Below are 27,525 nucleotides of genomic sequence, written 5' to 3'. Positions count from 1 at the left end.
AAGCACTTGGGCATTAAACCAAGAGATGCAAATTCAATTCTCACTTAACCATTAATGTTTCCTCTTCTCTTTGTATACATAAATGATATAAGAAGCAAAAAAAAAAAAAAAAAAAACCAACAAAAATACCTATGCTGACAAGACAAAGTCCAGTGACTTTATGTTATGCATATTTTAGAAAAGACCAGTCATAAAGAACAAAGAAAAAAAAAAGTAATCAAGTAATGAGAAATAAATAACTTACTTGGGTAAATTCTGATTTGATACATTTTTCTTTTCTGCACCAAGTCTTTCATCACTCATTTGGGCCTCACTGTCTTCGTCGTCGTCATCCTCATCATCATCATCATCCTCTTCCTCCTCATCATCATCATCCTCTTCAGCATCATCAACCTCATCCTCATCCTCGTCATCATCATCAACTTCTGATAAATCTTCATCAGAAGAAGCTTCTTCAATGTTGTCGTAGGAATCTTCATCCTCCAAAACATGCTCGTGATGCTGCTTTGACTTTTTTATCTTGCCAACATTGCATTCCTGTTCTTTCTTAGACTTGGCCTTTTTCTTGCTCAGCAGTTGTCGATAACTCCACTTGTCAGGCATTGAAAACTTGCCCTTCTTGATTGAAATTACGTTTTGTCCATCAGCAGACACATCACTGTCTGACAATTCCACATCACTGTATATCTGCAGTGAATAATTTTCCTCAAGCTTCTTTCGTTGTTTTTTAGACAAAAGTTTTAAACGACTGCTGCTGACATTGAGTTTTGGTTTCATGGCTTCCTTTCGGCCCCCCTTGTGAGGAGTAATGACACGTTTACCAATATGAACCTTCTTTTTGTTGACTATGTGATTAGCACCTTTTTGCCGTTTCATTTTCTTCAATTTGCTGGGTGTGTGCAAATCATAAACACAAACCCCATCATCATAATTTACAGTCATTAATTTCTTTTTCTTTTTGCCTTTGCTTGCAGAATTTGAAGACCCATAGAATTCAGCATCTTCAGCCAGCTTCTTCCATCTTTGCATTTTAGAGCTAGGCTTTTCCAGATACTGTTTTTTCATCAGTTTGCTTCTCCGACTAGTTTTCTCTACATCTGAATCAGTTTCAACACTGCCATTGTTTTGAAATTTCCGCTTTTTCTTGGGAGGAAGCTCTATTTCGCCATCTCTCCCTTTGTACTGGCGAGATGGACATGTTAACTGCTTCAGTATCTTCTCTTTAAGATCATTTGAGGATTCAATTTTAAGACCACGCCAACTGGTTGCTTTTCCAGACACATCAACATCAGGAGTCTCACTTAAAATCTTCCTTTTTTTCTTTGCAAGCATTTTTGGTCCATTAACACTAAGTGATGAGCACTTATTTTTCTTGCCTGTTCCTTTGATTCCGTGAGGTGACATATCAACAAAAGCAAGCTATCAGCAAACAGCTGCATTCATATTACACACCACAGTTTAGAAACAATCTAACCTGCTGATATTTTCTGGCTTTGTTTCACGTTTCTTCTAATTATTATTGTTACAATTATTATCAATCTTCAGTCATACATGCTGAACTGTAGTAATAAGTTCATAAACCTGTTAATAAAAAAAAATATATGTATCAAATTTCGCTTTAAAATAAAGATTAAATTCATGAAAATAACGAAATAATTCATGAGAAAACATTTGATAAACCCAATATTGTTTGTGCGTTTTATGTGCTCTAAGATAAAAATAAGCAGAGAACTAGGATTTCAGTGGTAATTTGGTTTTTATTATCCACTGAAACCATTTCGTTCATGTTTTGTGCTAAATAATCTTTGACTAAACATGCGAATTCTCATCTATCACCTAAAATGGATAAAACGTACTATGCTGAACAGACCATATATAATTATGCAACTCCTCAGTATAAGTTTTCAAAGACCTCGTGTACAAAGGCGCCAAAATATTGTTCTTGCATATATTACAGTAAACAATCAAGTCCCAGGACAAGGTGATTGATATACACTGCAAAACATGAAAAGTTCAAGCATCCTTGTTTTCAATAACAAAGACCTCACGGCTCATGTTTTTTGGAGACGAGTGGGGTTTAGTGACCTAGCAAGATTCAAATGCAAAACGGGCCGTAATGCATTCAGTCCACCTCTTCTAGCTCATTGTATTCTGTTCAATATTTCCCATTAGAATTTGCACATGTAAATAGAAAAATATGCATAGGAAATTATCCAAATTCGAAAATTATGTGAATATTTTTCAATACGCTTAAATTCAACTTAGAAGGCAAAATCTGAGATTTTTCTTTTTTTAAGAATGCTCTACCCTGTAAACAATATTCCATAATAATAAACCAACTGGTTGCTGGCGTCGATCAAGTTGATATACACCGGTTTCTACAATACTTAATACTGTAATAATTTACTGTAAATAACTAAATGAAACAATTATTGTTCCCACTGTTTGATGAACTATATATTTACTGTTAGTTGTAGAGGTAAAACTGAAAGGAAAATTAAAATAGTTCAATTTTTGCTAACCATTTGTAGAACACAAAATATTAACCAGAAATTACATTAAAAGAAGTATGAAACATCTTTTTTCATATTTTTTAATGGTTTCGGATATTTGACCATGACCTTATTGGAGCACATTGCCCTCAATTTACTTGGTGCCAGAGAAACAAATTCGACAGATTAGACAAGGCCAGAAATAATTTTAATGACTCGATAGAAATTGAACTCGATGTACCAAACAAATGGTCAGGTAAAAATACCTACTCAAAACCTGTTGAATATTCCATCAATTTACCACACACACGAGAGAAATTAGAATAAGGGGAGAGGTAACAGGCCGGACAGCGAGGCTTCAGTCTATACAGTTGCTCTAGAGCCGGAACCTAACTCAGTATTCACCTATTTCCGATAGTTAGAGCAGGGGCATTGTAAATAAACTGTAACAAAGCAGATACACCGAAAAAAAAATTTTTTAATCATAACCCAATACCTTATCTATTGTCCCACACCGGCCCATTTTACAGGGGGAAAAAAGGAAAAGAAAAGACACTGCCCCTTTTCTGCTTTATTTCATAAAGGAAAATATGATGAAATCAAAGCGGAATTGCTTTCCAGTAACGATTCGAAACCGGCACGCGTGTTCGGTGTAATAGAGAAGCTAACGGTGTATCGGAGTGTTTGCAATACAATAGTACTTGCTTTATGCACAAGGCGGTGGAATTTACAATAAAGAGGATTAAACTAGGTAAGGTTCATGCATTTACCAAGGACGTAAATGATGTAAATGAATCGATTCACAAAGAATCAAATTTGAGCGACACATTCGGCTCAAGTTCTTTTGACTAATATATACATACATACAAATATATATATATATATATAGCAATCTATCGAAGAAAGTACACGAGAAGTAAAACTATTTGTTCGGCAATTTCCATAATTTTTTTTTGTATTTCTTTAATATATTTTTCAGATGCATCGCTTTTATCTATGTATTTTTGGGGTATGTATTGTGTTTATGCGTGTATGTATGCATATTTGTGCATGCATGTGTATGCACAATTATAGATACATGCACATAAAAATATATAAACACAGCGTCAAGGCGAAAGATCGCCCGAATGGTACAGATATACATACATAAACATGAGCGATTCAGCTGAATATTGAATGTATATATCTGATTTCATCGACACCGAAAATTAAAACTCTTCTTGAATAGTAACCAGCTCTACAACGAATGGGTAAATTAATAAAAAAAAAGTTTAAAACTTACTGACTTCTTTGCATTAGTAGACATAAGATCTTAAGAGTTGTTGAAGTGGCAAAAAGCACTGTTGCGATAGTCATGCCTTTTCAAATATATTAGCGACATAAGTAAAAGAAGAGAATCTACCCGGAATCGAAACTGGCTCGCAAGCACTGATCGTTAAAGGTTTAACCTTTCCCAAAGCTATAGTGTGCTGGTATGGTTATGTGCTGTATATGGATGAGGATAGTTGTATAAAGTGTCAATCACTAAATATGGATAAAACTTGTGGAAGGCGGAGATCCATGAGAAAAGACATGGAAACTGACCTCAGGTTGTTGAGCCACTGCAACGTTGTCAAAGGACCAAGATGATTGGCAGTTAGTTGTGCTTGAGAAAACCCTTTCTTCTTAACATATTGATAATGTCTATGTCCCTGCGCCCAATCTGTACCTGTGAAGCCTTCCACACAACTCATTTTTATAACCTTCATCCCTCCACCTTTTTAATGTGATCGTCGCGAAATGTATCTTTAAAGTGTTTCATAAAAGAAAAAATATTGACTAAAACTTCAGATGTGTACAGAGGAATTCATAAAGAAATGTAAGAAAAACATTTAAACCTACATATTAAATATACCGAAAAATAAATAAATAAAAACTTCCTTGTTCTCACTTTCAGATAGCAAAAAAAAGTACACAAATCAAAAACATGGGGGGAAAACTATTAAATGATGAGGAAATGAACACAAAAAGAAGACTTGGGGAAGACTCTTAGGGAAGACTATAATTAACCCATTAATGCACAAGTGTCCCAAAATCAGGACAGTAAGAAAATTAAACACTATGAATATATATTTCAATTTAAAAGTACCTAAAATACTTTTGTTCTTGTATTAATTTTCCACAAATCCCAAACAATTTCTCTAATTATATTTTAGACTTTTTTCCATCCATACTGTTTATTTTTATGAAAACATAAAAAAAGTTTATGTATTAAATGGGTTAAAACAAAACAAATCAAAAAAGGTTTGTGGTTAAAGTAAGACCTCAAATAGTGATAACAATGCTTAATAATCTAGACGAAACACTGAATAAACGAAGAAATATATACATATTTGTAGGGAGGGAAAAGCAGAAAAGGGGATTCTAAGATGAGTTTTTGAATTTAGCTAAGGCCTTATTGGACACAAAATGAGTTGCCAAAATCGTTTAGATTTTCTTACTAAATCTGGACCCCCACTTTTCAAATTAGGCAAGGATAAATCTTTCCAGAGAATTTATGGACATTCAAGATTTTTGGAAAGAACTTTTGATTCACTTCATTACGTTGTGCGACGGTTTGATTTAATTTATTGAAAGATAAAAAAAGGGAAAATATTCCATCATAAGATTTACACATAATAACTAACAAACCGACAAAAATTCATCATATAAATACAGAAAACAAAATTGAAAAGGTGAAACAAATTTAAATCTGCAGAATTGAAGATACATATATGTAAATAAATATCTCATTTAGAAAGGAAAATAATGTTTTTAAATAGAAAAGAAGGGAAAATCGTTGCGCACAAACACACACAATATATATATATATATATATATATACACTCACACCACATGAAATACAATGGAAATGATTTCTCCGTATTAGTGAAGAGGTGAAGTGCTCTGTAAAATGGTTAATCAAGCTGGTAAATGCAAATGTAAAGATAAAAATAATGGTAATAAAATATATATATATACACAAAGCCAATTAGGAGAAAAAATAAAACAAAGCTTACTAAAAGCTATAAATTTTCCTGGTTGCAGACGGTGTCGAAACAGTCATTGATATTTAAATGTTAATATTTATCGAAATTCTACTTTTATCAGTATCGATATTAAAATCAACACTTTACCAACAGATTGGACAAGCAGTATTCCGCTGGAGTTCAGTTCTAAACCTATTTTCGAGTTGAAATTTCAATTGGAATCAGATATTAGTTGGCCACATAACATGTGCGACAACAAGCATTTCCATTTAGAAATAGCAAACGATTGCTGACGAAACTACAGTTATACAATTATGAAAACCTAAACGTGTCACAATTTGCGTTTCCATATTTCAAGTGCATTTCTGAACTCTTTGAAAATAATAGCAGTTTCTTTATAAATTTACTTTTTTATTTAATCTCTGTTTGCTATAAAACAATATAAATAGAGAAATTTGCATAAGATACGAAGAAACTTCAGTCCAAATTAAAATTAAGTATAAAAACACGATGGCGCTGAGTTCGTGGATTATTTTGAAACTTTTAGTCATCCGTAATTTATTCTAGGGCCTAGCTGGTTTTGCCAAGGGAGTTAATTCGTTAGTTCCCGCTATTACCACATCCGACGCACTGCAATATGGGTCTATCTAGCTTAGTGACTTCGAAATCTGATTGGTTGACCAAATAAAAATTTTTTTGCTTAAGATGTGTATTGACGATTTATTCCCACAGAGTAAATCCTTTAACTGAATTCTCTAAGAATACAATAAAACTGCGAGGTCCGGCAGGGAAACCTGATGGTTTTTAAAATGGCGGTAATTTGAGTGAGAGGTGCTGGAGGTCACGTGCTCGGTAGTATAAAGCGACACACATGACGCCATTTCAGTAGCTGCGAAGCAGTTGACTGTGCCACATCGTCTTGTTGTTATGGACACGTTTCGGGGGCATTTTTTTTGTTGTTTTTCTGTTATTTAAGCGGTTTACTTTCCTACTTAGACGTAACAAAATTTTCCTTTGCATTTTAATGTGGGGCCATGATGGGAAAAATGCATGATCGGAATATCATTTTATTAATCGTAGAAAACTTAAGGTTGACCCATTCAGCATTGAAAAAAAAAAAAAGCACCGTGAATTGTGTGAACTGTCCGAACAACAAAGATATTGAGCCCCTTACGTGGGTTCTATTGAAAAAAAAGTATTCCCCCTGCATTAGACATTTAAGCACGTAGTTTGCGTAGGATATTGACACTTTTATTTAAATCTTCATCCTTATGAGAATATAATTTTGTTAGAAATAAATCGACACAACTGGAAAATAGAAAGCATACTCGCGGATATGGTTGCATATATTAGCAAAATTTCTGCTGTTAGTCGAGCAACAATACGCGATAACTTCATAAATGTCTCCTTTTCATAGAAGGAGACGTTGTAGGTAAACTTGTAAGACGGACGTTGATACACAGGACGACGCCCCCTCCCACGCAAGTGCTTCTCGGGGTGTTCGTCAAGAAATGTTTTCCAACTGATATTTCCTGGCGTCAGGAAATACGACTGATATTTCCATGCTAGGAAATGTTCAACTGCCTTTCTTTTATGCAATTATTTCCTATAAGGGCTATCTAAATGTCAGTGCCCGTCACTACACGTCGCACACCGTTTTAATTGAAAGCTGCAATTAATTCGGAACTTAGGGCAGTGCGCTGCGCATAATGGTAAATTAGGCGACCAATGTAAGCGAAATAACAAGTGCGTGTGTGTGTATTATGTATGAATTCACCCGTCGAAGACAAATGATTTGTTTATAATGACCAAAAGGGTTGGAGGAAGCGTATGTAGAACCGAAATGTGTGTGTGTATAATATATAATGATTTAGTTTTAGTGTAAACATTCAAATTTTCCACAACTTATCTGACCAAACACTTTTCATTATGTGTTTGAACTTGTTTTATTTATTGATTTTTATCAATGTATCCAATTTCGAAAATTAAAAAGAAACTGCGAAGTATGTGTATCAAATAACAGCTTTTTTTTTTTCCAAATTAAATAATTAGACCCAGTGCTTCTTTGTTGCCTGTCGCCATGTTACAGTCCAATGTGTTTCTCACTTATGTACTTATTGGAGCCTAAAATAAAATGATTTAGGGTCCAAAGCAACAAAATTTTCGAAGAAAATAAAATATAAAATCCATTCTATTTCTTAATGCTGATAAGTTGTATTTTTGTTTTTAATACAGTATCAGATTTAATTTATTTTGGTTTCATACAAAGCCAAATTTTTGTTGGGAATTTCCTGGGAGAAACTGTCACAGAAGAATCTAAAATAAAATTACTGAATTTAATAGGTTTTTTCACTTGATATCGAATAAAATGTGTTTTTGACACACATAATGCCATCTGCGTTGTAATTCTGTATACGTGATGATGTATGCTCAAGTTAAATATTTAATTCAATTGAGATATGACTTTTTTTTTTCCTTAACTAAAACACTGGCCTTACTTCCGTTCACCATAATCAATAGAAACTATCATCTAATATTTTATTGGTGGTTATTTATCAAACCCAGGCCCAAAATTACGAAGTAGACCCCTGCAGTGTTTGATCTAAAAGTAATGAATGACTAGACTAAACTACAATAAAAACAATCGGCCTGGATGTCTGGTTCTACCACAAATAATCAGTTCTCAGTAGAGACGAAGTAGTAGCATGAATTGAAGTAATCGCCCTTCTTTCTAAATATAAGTGGAACAACCAAAACGGAAATCGATAACTTCTCTGCGGTGTTTCAAGCTTTTCATATGTAGTTTGCTTGTTTAATACTTTCAAATGTCTATAAAAGTGAGAAGTGATTGCTTGTAGTCTGTAATATCCTTCTCTCAAAATGATTTTTTTTTTAAATCTTATAAAATCTATTTTACTACCATTTATTTTCAAGGAGAGAGCGATTCAGTAAATGTTTTATTGCTGGTAGTTTCTTCTCTACAAGAGTTGCTAGGGTTAATTAACTTGGCTTTTTCATCCGTCTGGATTCTGGGGAATAAGTACCTTATATCGATATACGATTACAAGAATTCGTTAATTACTGTGGAGGGAGCGATTAAATGAGTTAACACCTATTTAGATTTTATCCCTCCACAGTCAAGATCCAAATCCTTAGTTATGTATTGATAAGTACTGGAAATATCCAACATATTCGTGACCTTGTGTCAATATAAGAAAATATTGATTCTTAATAAGAGAAATTAACACCTTTGAATGCATCCCTCGAGACTCCAGGGTTTTATATTCCTGATAAGTAGCATCTATTATTCCCTTCAAGGCCTTCCATTTAATTTATAAATTCCAAGTTGAAAATCAAGAAATAACAAGTAACAGTAATTATGGTTATTTTTTTGGTTAAGGTCAGTTTTGATCAAGTAGACTTACGATAAACCGATGCCGCTATGATTATTCTATCTTATTTCTGAACAATGTTTACAAGACTACATTGTCTAATGCGTTATTGCGTTTTGGGGGTTTTTTTAATGGCAAGCTGTGGTTACGGGGTTTGGTTAATAATCGTAAGGCTGTAGGTTCAAATTCCTGGAGTGAGTAACTCTTTGCGTCTTTGCTCCATTGTACCCTACTGTGCCTATGACCCTTTCTCCCTCCAGCTGTCTCATTCTGGATGTTCTACTGGATCAAAGGCAAGAGAGTCAAGAAAGTGTTTCTGTCTACTCACAACTAAAAAGGCACCTAAAATAATTATCAAAAGTATGGAATATGTTCCCAAATAATATTTGTTCATACTTGACAGCTGTGTGATGGGAATTTGGCTTAATCTTTCCTTTTTTTTTTAAATAGGTGTTATTTGAGAAAAATTTGGTTGTCATTTCTAGCAGATTGAGTGGCTATATAGAAGCTCTGTTGTGTCATATATCTATGTGAAATACCAATCCAGGATAGTAGATTAGCAGAATTTTTAGAGAGTCCGATGGGATGCCTTGCAATATTTGCCCTGATTCATTACATTCTGTCAGCAATGCCAATAATCACACTAATACCAAGCTATATCAGCCCTAAAGCAACAGCCATTTCCTTGGACAATATCAGTATCATGGAAAGAGTAGACTGCCTGGTATTGTGCATACAAGTACAAATATCTAGCTAACCCTGACCAACAAAGACCCCTGTTGGAAACAAGCCTTCAATGTTTAAGTGAATGTTTTTTCATGCAGTACATTGGGTGTTTTCTACTATAGCCCTGGGTTAACCCAATGCCTTGTGGGTAAATTTGGTGGATAGAAACTATGTGGAAGCCCATCACCTATCTAATTATCTATCTGGCCCCATGGGCAAATATTGCAAGGCATCCCATCTGATTGCTTGTCCTCGTCCACCGTCCTAAATCACACTCTATGTCATTTTGCTTGTCTTGTTCTATTTTATCTGCTCTTTTCCCTAATTCTGCGAAAGAAAATATTTTTTGTGTGTACCGTCAATCAAGAAGCACTCAGTCTTATCATTAAAAGTGCGAAACTAAACAGTACCAATTGGTCAATAACTGATGAAGAATTATGGACTTTCTGTTTGTCTCCCATTTGTTTATACATCTTTTCATTTATCCATACCGGTGGCACGTAAAAAGCACCATCCGATCGTGGCCGTTGCCAGCCTCGCCTGGTCCCCGTGCCAGTGGCACGTAAAAAGCACCATCTGACCATGGCCGTTTGCCAGCCCCGTCTGGCACTTGTGCCGGTGGCACGTAAAAAGCACCCACTACACTCACGGAGTGGTTGGCGTTAGGAAGGGCATCCAGCCGTAGAAACATTGCCAGATCAGACTGAGCCTGGTGCAGCCTTCTGGCTTCCCAGACCCCAGTTGAACCGTCCATCCCATGCTAGCATGGAAAGCGGACACTAAATGATGATGATATATATATATATATATATATATATATAAATTCAGGATTCGAATGAATCAGGTCCTTAAATAGTAAAGTGCCCATGTCAGGTCTGTGATATCGCTATTTACTATTTAGTCAGTGAGGGAAGGCCACAGCCCATGGCATTTTTTGTTTTTTTGTCAGGTCCTCTAAGGTAGGTGGAAGTTAAGGGAGGAATTATCCTTACACTGGAGACCCGAGATAAATGATTGCAACATAGTGAATTCTGCTAATGACACCCTAGAACCAGGTGATGTTATTAAACAGAGTCATCATCATCATCATTGTTCGACCGTGGTCGAGACAATGGAATTTACCATGCTACGCCAGACTTCACGGTCCTTCATAGCATTACGGAGGTCCTGTTGCTGGATGCCTGTATCCCTGGAGATTACATCAGTGTAGGAGAGTGTGCACCCTCTGGTATTGCGAGTAGATGGCTTCCAGAAGAGAAGAGTAGAAATTACCTCTTTTTCAGCTCTACAACAATGTCCAGCAAACTGGACTCTCCTACCCTCCTCAAGAGATGACACAGGTGGTAGTTTCCCATATATTTGCATTTTGGTTGGATGGCGCTTCCACAAGAGATTTTGAGCTCTCATAAGTACTCTGGCCCCACCAGGAAGATGTCCAAGTACTGTTAGATCATTTGAACTCAATAAAGCCATCCATACAGTTCACAATGGAAATGGAAAAAGACAATCAACTAACATTCCTGGATGTATTAATAACACGCACCAAATATGGATCCAGGACATCTGTATACTGGAAGCCAACTTTCACTGGACGATACCTCAACTTCAATTCCCACCATACATACAGTGTAAAGAGAGGGATTGCTCAGTGCCTAAAATACTGAGTAAAGAATATAAGTAGCCCAGTAACAATCTTTTAAGCCAGAACTACCCCAAAAACATACTATCCACTCCAATTATGAAGAAAAAAGGGGATGAAACCCATAAATTGACCGCATTCTGTCTATCCTATGTGAAAAGCCTCTCCAAAAAGAATAAAAAAATATGCAGCCCATATGATATCGGGACAGTATTCAAAAGTAATACAACACTTCGCAAATATTGCCTTCGAGTAAAAGTACCAATAGAAGAGAATATGACCAAAGACTGCATGTACTCCATCCCATGCAGCTGTGGTAGGTTATGCAAAGGTGGAACATGCTGCCCCCTCAAAATAAGGGTAGAGGAACGTTGCAAAGCTGTGACATGAGGAGATATTGACAAATTGGGTATAGCTGATCATGTATGGCAAAACGGAAACCACTTACCCCTGTGGGATGAAGTTAAAATAATAGACAGAGAAGAGAACACCACTGGAAAATACAAAAACTAAAAGAAGCAGCACATATGCCAGGACAATAACCTCCCAAGCAGACCCGGTGCAGATATGAGTAGCATATGGGAACTGATATTCAGGGAGGATAGGAAAATATTAGATTTATAAGCCCTAAAATTCACTCCATAATTGCCCACAGGCATATGGCGTAGTGGTTAAGAGTGTGGGCTACTAACCTCAAAATTCCGAGTTCAATTCCAGGCAGTGACCTGAATAATAATAATGATGATGACGAAAAATACCTTAGGAATGAGAACCCAGAAGGCTGGAGAGCATATGTGTTAACAATAAACAAGATGAGGACAAATATCTGTCTAATGTAAATGATGTACATAATTCCTCATCTCTCAAATATAGAACTGCAGCAGACTGTCACTAACAGAATACTTGCAAAAGCACAACAGAACAGCTCTGTACATAAACTCACCATACACACAGCAATTGGTGGAAACACAAGCTGTTTCAATTTGCCCAGAGGTTACCATCCTTTGGAATTTCAGTGTTAAGACTGATTGGGAAATATAGGCAAACCAAGCTGATCTCATATTGAAGGGATTTGTCTTCTGATTGATTTTGCAGCCCCAGGTGAGAATGTTTGAAAGACTGAGCAAGTACTGAAAAGAGCCTACCAAAATTGGATATCAAAAAAGAATGCATAAAATTTGGACAGAAAAAGATATGTTCCCTATCATGAAACAAAGACTTTCAGACCAAATGAACTAGAGATCTCCACAATAGTGAATGAATGTGGACATGACTATGCTGAACATGAAGAACAAGGACAGGGATTAACAGAGGGGTCAATAGATCCCCACAAAAGGAACAGCTTCCCCAGATAAAGGTAAATATTACTTTGTGTAGAGAAAGACTCTCTTACTCTTTACTCTTTTACTTGTTTCAGTCATTTGACTGCGGCCATGCTGGAGCACCGCCTTTAGTTGAGCAAATCGACCCCGGGACTTATTCTTTGTAAGCCCAGTACTTAATCTATCGATCTCTTTTGCCGAACCGCTAAGTGACGGGGACATAAACACACCGGCATTGGTTGTCAAGCAATGCTAGGGGGACAAACACAGACACACAAACACACACACATACATATACATATATATACAGAAGAAGAAAGAAGACTACTACTACTACCACCACCACTACTACTACTACTACTGGTGAATGAGGCACCAAACAGTGAAAGAAAGAGGCTACTAGCTCTGGCAGAATCAAAAGTGGAAGACTATATACAGTAGTGGAAAACATGGATGAACTGTTAATGAAAATCTATATCAAAAACATAACTGATCAAAATGACCTTATATACAGCACAGCCTCTGTTGCTATGCAAATGCTTCGGGTTAAAAATGAAAGAAAAACAAAAGACAAAGCCCTATGGAGGGAACGAAGGCTTGAGAATCAAACTGAATTGCTCAAAAGAGATCTTGGATGGATAAATGCAATCATAGAGAAGGTGAACTGCAAAGGAAACACAGTGTAAGACAGAAAGGACTGCAAGCAGTTAAAGAAGGACCAAGATAAAAAATCAAAATAGTGTCAGGCATCAAAAAAAACCCCAAAAAAACATACCAACAAAGAACAAATCAGTACTAGCAGAATAAACTCTTCTAGAACAATGAAAGAAAATGTTATAATGGTCAATTGACTGTAACAAAATAAAAGATAACTGAACAATGAAAAAAAAGCATCGGAGAAAGGATATACTAGATACTGAAGGAGCAAAAAAAGTTCTGGGTAGAAATCTGGAGCAAAGAAGTCCAACATAATATAAAAGCAGACTGGTTACAAGAATTTAAAAGAGAAATGGAAAATGAAATAACACAAAAGGATATAGCATTCACTGATAAGAAAGCGAAAGAGATAATTAAGGAAATACCAAAGTGGAAAGCCCCCTGGACCAGATGGTGTCCAGGATTTCTGACTCAAAAACCTCCAACTATATACGAGTGTTTAATTGACTGCATAAAAAATGGAACACCAGCATGGATGACAAAAGGAAGGACAGTGCTGATACAGAAGGACAAAGAAAAGTCACCAATAATAGACTTTTTGCTTGCTTACCATTATTCTGGAAACTGTTAACTAGAAGATGAAGTGTATAGTTTTCTGGAAAAGGAGAACCTACTGCCAGAAGAGCAAAAAGGATGTAGGAAGAAATCAAGAGGAACTGCTGAGCTGTCATATATAGACAGCAGAATATCAAATGAGGTACGAGTAATGAAGAAGAGTTTAGCTGTTGGAGCAGTGGCAACTCATAGATAAAATTAGTTGGGGTTCTGCTTCAGAAAAATTTTAGCTGTTGTTTTGATATTGTGTAAAAGGAAGTAAACATATAAAAAGAAAATTTATACATAAACCTGATAGGTTCATGTTTTAGCCACTGCCAGGTAGCGTGTTTAATTTGTTCACTGAACACTGCCGCGAATTTCCCCTTGTTTTTCAAAAATTACCCCTAAATCAGAAAATATTTTTCAAATCCTGGCAGCAACACTGAAGCTGGAAGCAGGATAATAATCTAATTCTACACTTTATCACATTCAAGAATATAAACATGTTTTTAAGCACAACACATGCGGAGTCAAAAAGAAACACTACCTTTCACCCAGCAATGTTATTCACGCAGTGCTCTCTCTCCCTAGTGTGAAGCTTCCTATCTTGGAGATGTGAGCATGCGCACAACAGCTAAACACCATGCTGCTGGAACTGTGAAGTGCACAGTTCTATACAAGGATTTTTGTAATTTTTTCATAAACTAGGGGATGGCTACTGACATTAAGCTTAAGGATTATATAATGTACAAATATAAAGAAAGAATTAAAGAAAAAAGGACTCATTATATTGAATGCTATCAATAATATCAAGTGAAAATAGGGTGTGCTGCAGTTGCAGTTCCTATACACAAGCCCCACTGTGTTGGAGGGATAGATTACAGGAAGGCTTATGGCAGTGTCCCACATAGTGGACGCCCATCTGTCACTGATGACAGTCAATTAAAGACTGTCATTGAGAAAGAACCATGTAAAACCACTTGAGAACTGGCAAAAGACTTCAATTTAGCTAGAAAACTGCCTTCAACCATTTGTATGTGATAGGAAAATCAAAAAAGCTCAGCAAATGAGTACCACATGATTTGAATGAAAATCAGAAAATGCACAGATATGAAATTTGCTCATCACTTCTTTTCCATAACCAGACCAATCCATTTCTCAACTGTATTGTAACTTGCGATGAAAAATGGATTCAGTTCAATAAATAAAAAACGTTCTTCACAGTGGTTGGGCCAAAATGAAACACTGAAAACCTTCCCTAAACCTGAGCTCTTCAAAAGAAGGTTATGGTGACTCTTTGGTGATGTATTGCAAAAGAAGGAGTTCAAAATCAAACCAATACGCTCAAAAAGCTTGTCAGCTCCAGAACTCCAGATTTTTATGTTACCGAAATAAACAAACTTGGAACTCATTGGCAAAAATGTGCTGATTGTAATGGTACTTACTTTGATGAATAAAATTTCTGCATCGTTGAAATATATTGCGATAAATTTCATGTTTCAAAACGTTGCTTACTTTTTACTCAGCCTGATAGTTGAGTATGTGATTTCACAACAACAAAAAAGTGGTATGAACACAAACCAGAGGCTGTGATAAAAAATGAGAATTAATAGATCTTGTGGAGCTTCACCATAAAGACTGACCATACTATTGAAGCAAGAAGACCAGAAATGATTATAGAGGATAAAATAAACAAACAATGCAAGATCATAGATTTTGTAATTAACTATGAAAGCAGAAGTGGAGGCGCAATGGCCCAGTGGTTAGGGCAGCAGACTCGCAGTTTCGATTCCCAACCAGGCATTGTGAGTGTTTATTGAGCGAAAACACCTAAAAGCTCCACGAGTCTCCAGCAGGGATGGTGGTGATCCCTGCTGTACTCTTTCACCACAACTTTCTCTCACTCTTACTTCCTGTTTCTGTTGTACCTGTATTTCAAAGGGCCGGCCTTGTCACTCTCTGTGTCACGCTGAATATCCCTGAGAACTACGTTAAGGGTACACGTGTCTGTGGAGTGCTCAGCCACTTACACGTTAATTTCACGAGCAGGCTGTTCCATTGATCGGATCAACCGGAACCCTCGTCGTCGTAACCGACGGAGTGCTTCCCCTATGAAAGCAGAGTTGATACCAAAGAAATGGACAAAAATTGAGAAATACTAAGGTCTAGTTGGAGAGCTGAGGAAACTGTGGAAGACCAAGACAACAATTATTCCCATAGTAACAGTTGAAAGAAATTGGTATTGAAACTTGCATTGCCAGCCTGCAGAAAGGCATCATCCTGTATTCTGCTAGAATCCTAAGAAAAATACTTGAGATTTGAGGAGACTTATTGCCACCAAACTTCAAGATAAAATACTAACTAAATTAGCATGCACTAGTGAAATAATAATAATAATAATGTGGAATCTAAAAACAGAAACAATTCCTATCATAGTAGGTGCATTAGGCACGATAAAAAAATATTCAGACAAATACATAACAAAAACACCAGGACTTACAAACACATATAACATACAGAAAATTGCACTACTAGGCACTGCACACATCCTACGCAGAACACTTTCAATACAGTAACCATCAGAGCATCACAACAAAACACAGCACATACCCAAGGCACACAGAGCTGTGCTCGGTAGTGAAGTGAAAGCACGATATAAAAAAAAAATTACTGAATAATAATAATAATAATAATAATAATCCTTTCTACTATAGACACAAGGCCTGAAATTTTGGGGGAGGGAACCAGTTGATTACATTAATCCCAGTGTTTCACTGGTGCTTAATTTATCAACCCCAAAAGGATGAAAAGTAAAGTTAACCTTGGTGGAATGTGAGCTCAGAATGTAGTGATGGGCGAAAAACCGCTAAGCATTTCGTCCAATTGCTAACAATTCTGCCAGATCACCACCATTAATAATAATCCCTTCTACTGAAATTTGGGGTTAGGGGACTTTCACCCCAAAAGGATGAAAGGCAAAGTTAACCATGGCAGAATTTGAGCCCAGAATGCAAAGACACACAAAATGTTACAAAGGATTTTGTCTAGCATGCTAACAAAACAAACACAAATTCCCAAAAGATACCAAAATTCTTTATTTCAAAAATATTCACAAAACGTTAGTATTTATAGATTACCTGCAGGATTTTTTATAAGAATTTCAGATAAAAAATTTTTTTAATATAGGCTAGCATTGATTGGTTTGATGAGCCCTTATTTTCATTAAAACCGTACAGAATGAATAGAAAATGCTAGAAAGTTAAAAAGGGAGGATTAAAAAAAAAGACCTTTGCATGCTTATAAGCTATAGTGCTTAAAAGTCATAATTTACTCTCAGTTATTGGCTTAAATCTGCCGAGTCATATGGAAGTCATCAGAGTTTTCAGATTTTCAGCAATTTTATCAATAAATTCAAATGTATTCAAATAGTCAGCTCTTGTTACTCTGAAATTAAATAAGAATATTTGATTTATTTAATAACTGTATACAATATCACAATTTCTTTTCATTATATTTAATCTTCCGAATGTCAACTTGCCTGAGACTACATCTGATCCCTGTTACTAATCCATATGTAACAGCTCATACAATGTCCAGCAGAAAAATTTGATGGTTTTAATGAATATTACAAATAGAAGACATTAGCAACCACCTTATCGTATAAACATTCAAAGCAATGTGTACCATTTATAAACCTATTAGCAACACATAATTAACTATTTATATCATCTTGAAAATAACATTGGCCAAAAACTGAAAGAAATATCAGGCAATTAAAAAGTCATAATATGTCACCAAGTTCAGAAATGACATAGTTGGTAAACACTTTCTTAATAATTCCATGGAAGCCTTCGTTGTATAGGTGGGTGCTCCATCTTATGTTATATATTAATGTCACATTTGTTCAATCCTGAGGTAAGGAAGTTGAGCAGCATGAACATGTAACAATCAGAATGTAATCAGATATTGCATATCTGACCTCTTCAAAGAAGAATAAGTCTATCATGCCAAAGTTTGCCACACATTACTACACTGATAAATATTTTCAGTGAAAAGAGTACAGATTAATATTTCGTCTTTGGATTTGGTTTGCAAGATTCTTTATATGAGTTCGTGTGTTGAAAATGACTCTCCCCAGACACAACAGAGTACAGATTAATTTGTTGTGAAATGATGTCCAGCAGAAGTTTGGAAGTTTTGCTTATTTATGCAAGCATCATCATCATCATCGTTTAACGTCCGCTTTCCATGCTAGCATGGATTGGACGGTTTAACTGGGGTCTGGGAAGCCAGAAGGCTGCACCAGGCCCAGTCTCATCTGGCAGTTTTTCTACAGCTTGATGCCCTTCCTAACGCCAACCACTCCATGAGTGTAGTGGGTGCTTTTTATGTGCCACCGGCACAGATGCCAGATGAGGCTGGCAAACGGCCATGATCGGATGGTGCTTTTTACGTGCATACAGATGAAAATGTACTTCATCACTCATAAGAAGAACCATGCACATCACAAGCATGTTTTCAACAAAAATCTTCTACCTTTATCAATCGTATAGAATTATTTCTTATAAGGATGAAAATTTAAATCAACATGCAGTATACTTTGCATGATATAATCTGAAATGACTAGTGTTGCATCATGCTTCAATGCAGAATGGTAAGAACAGTTCACTATAGCCTAACTAATAGACTGAAAATTTTCATCTATTTAGACCATTCATATATGTCATGATAGTTTCTTTACCAATGCTGAACTAGTCAATCTGAAGTTATCTACCTATAACAAAATCATATTGTAACTGAACACATCAATGCAGTAAAAAGCAAAGAAAAATTTTGCTGCATTTGGGTAATCAGGTCACAGTTATTTTTTTAAGAAAATGTCTCAATCACAAAAGCACCATGTAAAGTATTACATTGTTTCATAGCAACTAAAATGCCATCATGTATATTGCTCAAGGTCACTGAACATGTTACCACACTATTTCTGTCAATCATTTAAAAACCATCAAGTTTTCCCAGCAGAATTTACATAAAAATGCCCATATTTAAATGAAAATCTTATACAAATTTCATTGTTATATGAATGATAACATGGGATTTCAACTAATAATTCCATCATAGTTTTATACAGGACAATTTTTTTGAGTTGTGTTCCAGATATCAGCTTGATATAACAATTTATAATCCAAGTTACTTTACTAAAATCAGCCAATTTTTTTATTAGCTTGACCAGTTAATAAACTACATGGGTAGAGAGTCTTAGTGCAAATATCATCATCATTTAATGTCCAATTTTCCATACTTCAATGGATTCGATAGAATTTGTTCAGGCAGATTTTCTATGGTTGTATGCACTTTCTTTTACTCACCCTCACCTGTTTCCAAGCAAGGAAATATTTTCCCACAGTTAAACATATTTTTCATTGGAAGACTTGTATGAATTGATGCTTATTTACAACCATCACATGATATCTAGACAAGGGTAAGCATAAACTCGCACACACATAGACATGTACAAGGTGGACATATGTATGTATCTATGTATATATATGAATTATATGTGGAGGTGCAATGGCCTAGTGGTTAGGGCAGCGGACTCGCGGTCGCAGGATCGCGGTTTCGATTCCCAGACCGGGCGTTGTGTGTGTTTATTGAGCGAAAACACCTAAAAGCTCCACGAGGCTCCGGCAGGGGGTGGTGATCCCTGCTGTACTCTTTCACCACTCTTTCTTCTGTTGGCCTGCTCGCTTAGCCAGCGGGGTGGCTAAACAATGCGAACACATTGTGACCAGCAATGTGTAACAACATCTGATGGTCTGGTCGGTCACGTGATCATGTGATATATGAATTATATACAACAGATTTATTTCAGTTTCCTTCAACCAAATCCATTCTATCATAATGTTTTTTGCTGAATTGTTCAGTCATGAGGATGTAAACAAACTAAGACCATTTGTCAAGTGGTGAGACACAAACACACACACACACACACTCACGCACGCACACACACACACACAGAGGCCTAGAATACAAGGGATTAGAGGAGACTGGAAAGAAATTAAGCTAGCATGCTCTTGGATATGCAATGTAAATATGCCTGAACAATAAAGTATAAATGCATTGAGAGAAAACGGCACATAAGAGGAATCAAATGTAATATGCGAGAAAGAAGACATTCATCAAATATACTGCTCAGTGGGGCTGAACCAAGGACCACATGGCTGGGAAGCAAGCTTCTTAACCATATAAAGTTAATCCAAACAAGAAAGCGCAAAAAAACGCAACAACGCGAGGACGTGGAACAAATATAGTATTATTGGACACTCAGGAAAGAAGGAGGGTTTAACGTTTCGAGCGGAGCTCTTCGTTGGAAACATAGGAGAAGGAAAGATCCAGAGAAGGGAAGACAGAGGAAAAAAATCGCCAACTGTACACACGCAGTCATATAGCTACGCATGCAGGAAGAAATCAAATAATTATAAACAAACAGTTTCATATCAACATAAACTCGACACGATAAAATCATATATGAATGTCTCATACATTTATTTATTTATTTAAAAAATCTTATTCTTTTCATTTTATTCATTTATTGTTTACCTGGGAGATAAATATCAAATTTTTTTTTTTTTCCAAGTACTATAACAATAGGTCAAAAGAATTTATCTCTTCAGGAAGTTGTGCTTTCTGCTGAGAAAACTGTTGAAAAGTTTATCAACTATAAAGTCAATGCTGGTATTTATTTTTGTTGCCAACCTATTATCTGTGTTGTCTGTCTGTCTGTCTATCTGTCTGTCTATCTATCTATCTATCTATCTATCTATCTATCTATCTATCTATCTATCTATCTATCTATCTATATCTATCTATCTATCTATCTATCTATCTATCTATCTATCTATCTATCTATCTATCCATCTATCCATCCATCTATCTATCCATCTATCCATCCATCTATTTATCTATCTCTATGTGTGTGTGTCTGTCAGTCTAGCTATCCATCTATCTATCCATTTATTCACATGCATACATATGTATGTACATAGGTGCATGCATGCATGCATCCATCCATCACATACATACATACATACACACACACACACACACACACACACACACACATATATATATATGTATAAGAATGTATATACATGACAGATCTTGAAAGTAAATGCAAACGATACAATAGACAGTGCAGAATATTGACTGACAACAAAAGGTAATACTGACACAGACTTTACAATAAATAAACTTTACAATAATTTTCTCAGCAGAAAGCAGAACTTCCTCTGCCGAGCTGTAGTTGCATTACCCTGAAAGGAAATTGATTAGATATTTACCACTCAGGTATGTATGCATGTTTCTTAAGTATATTTGTGCAATATACATAATATATACAATATATACAATATATGCAATATACAATATACAGGCACAGGAGTGGCTGTGTGGTAAGTAGCTTGCCTACCAACCACATGGTTCTGGGTTCAGTCCCACTGCGTGGCATCTTGGGCAAGTGTCTTCTGCTATAGCCCTGGGCCGACCAATGCCTTGTGAGTGGATTTGGTAGATGGAAACTGAAAGAAGCCTGTAGTATATATGTATAAATATAAATATGTATGTGTGTGTATGTTTGTGTGTCTGTGTTCGTCCCCCTAGCATTGCTTGACAACCGATGCTGGTGTGTTTACGTCCCCGTTACTTAGCGGTTCGGCAAAAGAGACCGATAGAATAAGTACTGGGCTTACAAAGAATAAGTCCCGGGGTCAATTTGCTCGACTAAAGGCGGTGCTCCAGCATGGCCGCAGTCAAATGACTGAAACAAGTAAAAGAATATATAGGTGTAGGTATGGCTGTGTGGTTAAGAAGCTTGTTTTGTAACCATGTAGCTTTGGGTTTCATCCCATTGCACAGCACTTTGGATGATTGTCTCTTTTTCTATAGCACCAGGCTAACCAACACTTTGTGAATGAATTTGGAAGCTTGTCATATACATGTGTGTGTGTGTCTTTGTGTTTGCACATGACCCCCTCCAACTACTTGGTAACTGGTGTTGGTTTGTTTCTGTCCGCTTAATTTAGTAGTTTGGCAAAAGAGCTCAACAGAATAAAAACCAAATTTAAAAAATATGTACTGAGGTTGATTTATTCAACTAAACACATCAAAACAGTGCCCCAGCATGACCACAATCCAATGAGTGAAACGAGTAAAAGTGACACACATACATACACACACATCATCATCATCATTGTTTGACCGTGGTCGAGACAATGGAATTTACCATGCTACGCCAGACTTCACGGTCCATCATAGCATTACAGAGGTCCTGTTGCTGGATGCCTGTATCTCTGGAGATTACATCAGGGTAAGAGAGTGTGCGCCCTCTGGTATTGCGAGTAGATGGCTTCCAGAGGAGAAGAGTAGAAATTGCCTCGTTTTCAGCTCTACAACAATGTCCAGCAAACTGGACTCTCGTACCTTTCACAAGAGATGACACAGGTGATAGTTTCCCATATATTTGCATTTTGGTTGGATGACACTTCCACGAGAGATTTTGAGCTCTCATAAGAAGGCGAGTGTAGGTTCCATCCAACCGCCTCTCAAGCTTCTTTGATAATGTCCAGGTTTCTGAGCCATATAGTAGAATTGGTTTGACTGTGGCTTTGAAGATTTCAAGTTTGAAATCTCTACTTAGATTTGATGACCAGATCTTATGCATGTCATTACAGGCTGACCAGGCCATACCCTTTCTAGTTAGAAAATCTTTTCCAGATGATGATATGTATGACCCAAGATATTTGTAGTCAGAAACCACACACACACATACATATACACATATATATTATATGCATGTTTATGTTCAATCAAATCAATACTAGTAACTCTAATTTTAAGTTTGGCACTCTATCAGAATCGTTTTTGCTGAATTTCTCAGTCATAAAATGTAAGCAAAGATCAATTGTCAAGTAGTGACACACACACACACATAATTAAACTAGCATGCTCTTGGATATGCAATGTAAGTATGCATGAACAATAACATATACATATAAATGCATTGAAAGAAAACTGGGTGTAAGAGAGATCAAATGTAGTGTGTAAGAAAGAAGACTGTGCAGGTATGGATGTATGATACTTATGAATGAGGACAGCTGTTTAAAGAAGTGGCAATTACTTAACCCTTTTGTTACTAACCCGGCCAAAACCAGCTCTGGCTCTGTGGTAAAATGTCTTGTTTTCATAAGTTTTGAATTAAAATCTCCCACCAAACCTTAGTCACAATTTACGTTCCTAACACTAGATTAATGATAACTAAGTTATTTTACTAAATTCTTTGTTATATTTAAAATAATTTAAAGAAACACAGAGCATCTCAAATTGAGTACAGTAATGAAAGGGTTAATGTGGATGGAACTTACAGAAGAGGAAGAACCAGGATGATAAAATGAAGTAGTGAAGGTTGATCTGAGGACCTTTAACCTCAAAAAGACATGGCAGAGAACCAGGATGGCTGGCAAAATGCGATTTTTGATAAGGGTGATGATGATTTCTAAAGCAAGATACCTGAAAAGGCTATACATTTAATACATTTAAATAGGTGATAGTTAAAGCAAATTTACCCTTTCATTCCTTTGATACATATTGCTAAATCTTTCGTCATAAAACCAGACTCTACTGTATCAATACAAGCTTTTTCAAGACATGCTGAAAACTTTGCCAATTTATCATTGTTGTCCAGTTTGGCCCGATGAGCAAGACCTCTTGTCCAAGCAAATATAGAAGCTGTGAAGAAAAATGAAAATGAAATCAAAAATTGTGTTTTGAATATACAAAAACAAAAAGGAAAACAAACATTCATAATTGCAGCAAAATGTTTCTGTAACTTTTGAAGTAAATTCTTCATATATGGGTTATTTCATCACCATTATCACCTTCCCTGCCACCATAGCTGCAATTGACTTTCAATTATATTTTTTCAGTTTTACTTGTGATATCATTTGGCATTGTCACATCATCAAAGATTGGATCTTCAGATTTGTTTGAGACACATTGCAAATAACATGATTTAGCTCTTCTGCCTGTCTTTTAACTTCTGTTATGCCTCATATGGCAAAACTGACAGAAGACAGGGGAAAGAGAGATAGAGAGAGGGGGAGCAAACGAGCTAGAAGAGGAGAGAGATAGGTAGAGGTAGAGAGAGAAAGGTGTTAATCATTTCAACCAATGATTTCTTCTCTTGTACCTGCCCCTGCTTTTCTTTCTCTGCATTATTAAACATTAATACAATATAACATAAGTGTCAGTATGCACAAGAAAGATGGTAGAGATTATATGAACACACAATTCAAATGGATGAAACATTACAGGTATGTTGCAGATCTATACCATGATTCGTACTTGCAACTTTTTGGTAATAACAGGTAGCATTTTGCCATTTCAGCAAAAATCTGATGAATAGTATACCTTGTAAACAAGTAGGAATTTTTGGAATCTGAGCAAAACAATTGACAGATGTGATGATGTGAACACAAGCCTGTCTAAACAGATTTGTCTTTAGTAACCAATAATTGGTAATATATATATATATATATATATATATATATATATACACTTGATCATGTTAGGGCACATTGTTGCAATAACACAGGATCAAGATGCATAGAGCAATGTTATATTATAGACTTGCTGATTTTATACAGGCTTGAAAAGGAGGAAAAACTCCATTGGGTTTTCTCTCCTTTTTTAAAGGTTGTTTTTAATGTGCACTTTTTACTTCTTTTCAAAATAGTATAAACTCATACAGCATCCATCACTCCCTGGATCTTGATTTTATATAGTCTGAACAGTAAAGAGTGATTTGAGGGAGATTTGACTAGTATTTTAAGCAGGCTGAATGGCCATATACAAACTCCCCTTAGCTCAAAAATGCCACTTAATTTTAAAGTTAGAGTTCTAAGAAGAGAAAATGGTTGGAACTAGCAAAAGAGTAAAGGAGTAAGAAAATATGTGATATGGGCGGTGTAGGCATGAGGCTTAATGGTTAGAATGTTCAACCCATGAATGTAAGGTTGAGGGTTCATTTCCTAGGTTTGCTGGTATGTTGTGTGCTTGAACAAGACACTTCTTTTCACATTGCTTGGTTGTAAATGAGCACTAATCAAGATACTGGTGTAGCTGTCTTTCCCTGCAGTTGTTACACTCTGGGTATTTCCTTGTGTCAAGAACGAGGGGCTTGGGAGTGCATCTATAAAGTCACCTAAAGCAATAGGCATGATACATGTTAGCAAGCCATACTTGTGCATGAGTGATGGCTGGCTTTAAAATGTACTTTTGATATGGGGTCCAATAGAACAAGAGGACTGTTTACCTATGGAATTAGTAGATGTTTCTTTGCCCTGCTGATGGAACCGATAGTGTCTAGTAACAGTACCGTGAGCAGCTTCAGCCTCGACTGTTTTGTTATCCGGACACATCAAAACGCTTGTCATTAAACCAAGAGAACCGAAACCTGCAAAAAATACAAAGAAAGCAAAAATGTAAAAGAACCAATGTTTCTTAATCTGAAGAATGTTTTAAAAGCAAAGAGAAAATTTATCACAAACCAAAATCAAAAAGAACAAAAAACACCAACATACCTTGTGCCACAGTATCAGACTGTACATCACCATCATAATTTTTACAAGCCCATACAAAGCCACCTTCAGATTTCAACACAAAGGCTACCATATCATCAATTAAACGATGTTCATACCACATTTGTTTGGCTTCAAATTTACTTTTATAGTCTCTAAAGAGTGCAAAAAATAATTCAGAATTATAGATAAACTTGACTACATAACAAATAAACCTACCTATGATTTATTACTAGTATTATTAGTATTAAGTGACAAAGAGGTATATTCCTCCTAGCCTCGGATCTATATATATGTTTGTTCATTAGAGTGATGGGGACTATCTAGTCATCTTTAACCCTTTAGCATTCAAACCGGCCATATCCGGCCAAAAGTATTCTGCCTGTTTTATGTTCAAACCGGCCAGATCTGGTCTCTCACACCAGCCCTACAATATCGTTTTAAAAATTAACAGCTACCTCATCAAATTTTCATAGTTACAAGATAATGCATAACTAGCTCAAAACAATGTGGATAAAAAAGCATTAATTTTGGCAGAATAATCATCATCATCATCATCATCATTTAACGTCTGCTTTCCATGCTAGCATGGGTTGGACGGTTCAACTGGGGTCTGGGGAGCCCAAAGGCTGCACCAGGCCAGTCAGATCTGGCAGTGTTTCTACAGCTGGATGCCCTTCCTAACGCCAACCACTCCGAGAGTGTAGTGGGTGATTTTATGTGCCACCGACACAGGTGCCAGACGAGGCTGGCGAACAGCCACACTCGGATGGTGTTTTTTATGTGCCACCGACACAGGTGCCAGACGGCCACACTCGGATGGTGTTTTTTGTGAACTCTAAAGGGTTAAGGATGACTGATAACTTACATGGTGACTTTGTTTTCAGTGAAGAGTTGTGCACTGTCAAGCTCACTCTCTTGTCTGCAACCATCTTCAATCCAGTGACAAGGTCAAGATGACTGGGAATAGAGACGAGTGCAGTGGATAACACAGCTTACTTGTCTCATCTTGCACGCTGTACTCTACAATTTGTTGCTGCAGTTGCCTTCTACTACATTCAACTGTGAAGGTTTCTTCCACACAGTCTGCTAGAATTAGTCTTCACATGCATATGTAAGCAAGCCAACCTTGGATAAGAGGCTAATCAATCACAAGTAACTTTTTTCCTTCTGTGGGTGTTTTTGAACTTCATACAATAAGCTTATGAAATACACAATCAATTCTTCAGTCTGGTTATTGTTTTGAATGCTAAAAAAAAAATAATAAATCTTCCTTCTCAAGCCATGCCAGACTCATAAGGGCCAGTTTCCTGGTTTCAGTGGTGTAGAAATTCCCCACGTGGACGGGATGCCGGTCCATCACAGGATTACTCATTTTTGCCAGCTGAGTGGACCGGAGCAACGTGAAATGAAGTGTTTTGCTCAAGAATACAATGCATTGCCCAGTCCAGGAATCGAAACCACAACTTTACGATCATGAGTTCAACACCCTAACCACTAAGCCACGTGCCTCCACATTTTGAATGTTATTCAGCTCTTATTCTATAATAGTTATATGCAACAGGGGTGGTGGGGGTGAAAGTGAAATATTTTGGTCACAAAACAATAGAATACTGGTGACAGGATATAAAATGCTGATCTCTCTGCTAGTTACGAGATAGCAGCCAATAAAACTCAGCAGTCAAATATGTGTATCTGAGTTAGAATTTCTGATAATTAGTTTCCAGTTGTTTAACCAACTGAATTGCTAGTCACACTGAATCCCAGTCCTGCTTCTAATTATGAGCTATATGCGATGACATGTGTGTAACAGTTCATTAGATGTTAAGCAAGTGCAGGAGTGGCTGTGTGGTAAGTAGCTTGCTAACCAGCCACATGGTTCCGGGTTCAGTCCACTGCGTGGCATCTTGGGCAACTGTCTTCTGCTATAACCTCGGGCCAACCAATGCCTTGTGAGTGGATTTGGTAGACGGAAACTGAAAGAAGCCTGTCGTATATATGTATATATATATATATATATGTATGTGTGTGCTTGTGTGTCTGTGTTTGTCCCCCTAGC

At 36.5% G+C, this 27,525-nt stretch overlaps 2 protein-coding genes across 3 annotated transcripts in view; both read right to left on the bottom strand.

The window, feature by feature from the left end:
• The window catches only part of LOC115212363 (polynucleotide 5'-hydroxyl-kinase NOL9), a 69,321-nt gene extending 63,243 nt beyond the window's left edge, over positions 1 to 6,078 (bottom strand). Inside the window, exons 1-2 of one of the 2 annotated variants that reach the window (XM_029781236.2) lie at positions 5,531 to 6,078; positions 245 to 1,581 (exon numbers count right to left, since the gene is read on the bottom strand). In XM_029781236.2, coding sequence (XP_029637096.1) covers positions 245 to 1,404 — 1,160 coding nt within the window. In that variant the 5' untranslated portion in view covers positions 1,405 to 1,581; positions 5,531 to 6,078. The remainder of the gene's footprint in view (positions 1 to 244; positions 1,582 to 5,530) is intronic. The other variant, XM_029781237.2, reaches the window with a different exon arrangement.
• A 10,907-nt stretch (positions 6,079 to 16,985) lies between these two features.
• Positions 16,986 to 27,525, bottom strand: part of LOC115211893 (isocitrate dehydrogenase [NADP] cytoplasmic) — a 40,957-nt gene continuing 30,417 nt past the window's right edge. Inside the window, exons 9-12 of the mRNA XM_029780638.2 lie at positions 25,470 to 25,621; positions 25,202 to 25,342; positions 23,454 to 23,616; positions 16,986 to 17,277 (exon numbers count right to left, since the gene is read on the bottom strand). Of these exons, the coding sequence (XP_029636498.1) occupies positions 17,193 to 17,277; positions 23,454 to 23,616; positions 25,202 to 25,342; positions 25,470 to 25,621 (541 nt within the window). The 3' untranslated portion in view covers positions 16,986 to 17,192. The remainder of the gene's footprint in view (positions 17,278 to 23,453; positions 23,617 to 25,201; positions 25,343 to 25,469; positions 25,622 to 27,525) is intronic.

This window comes from Octopus sinensis, linkage group LG5, assembly GCF_006345805.1.
Source record: "Octopus sinensis linkage group LG5, ASM634580v1, whole genome shotgun sequence".
Lineage (NCBI taxonomy): Eukaryota > Metazoa > Mollusca > Cephalopoda > Octopoda > Octopodidae > Octopus > Octopus sinensis.
Note: the sequence above shows the minus strand (reverse complement) of the source record. Positions and strands in the feature narration are given on the sequence as shown.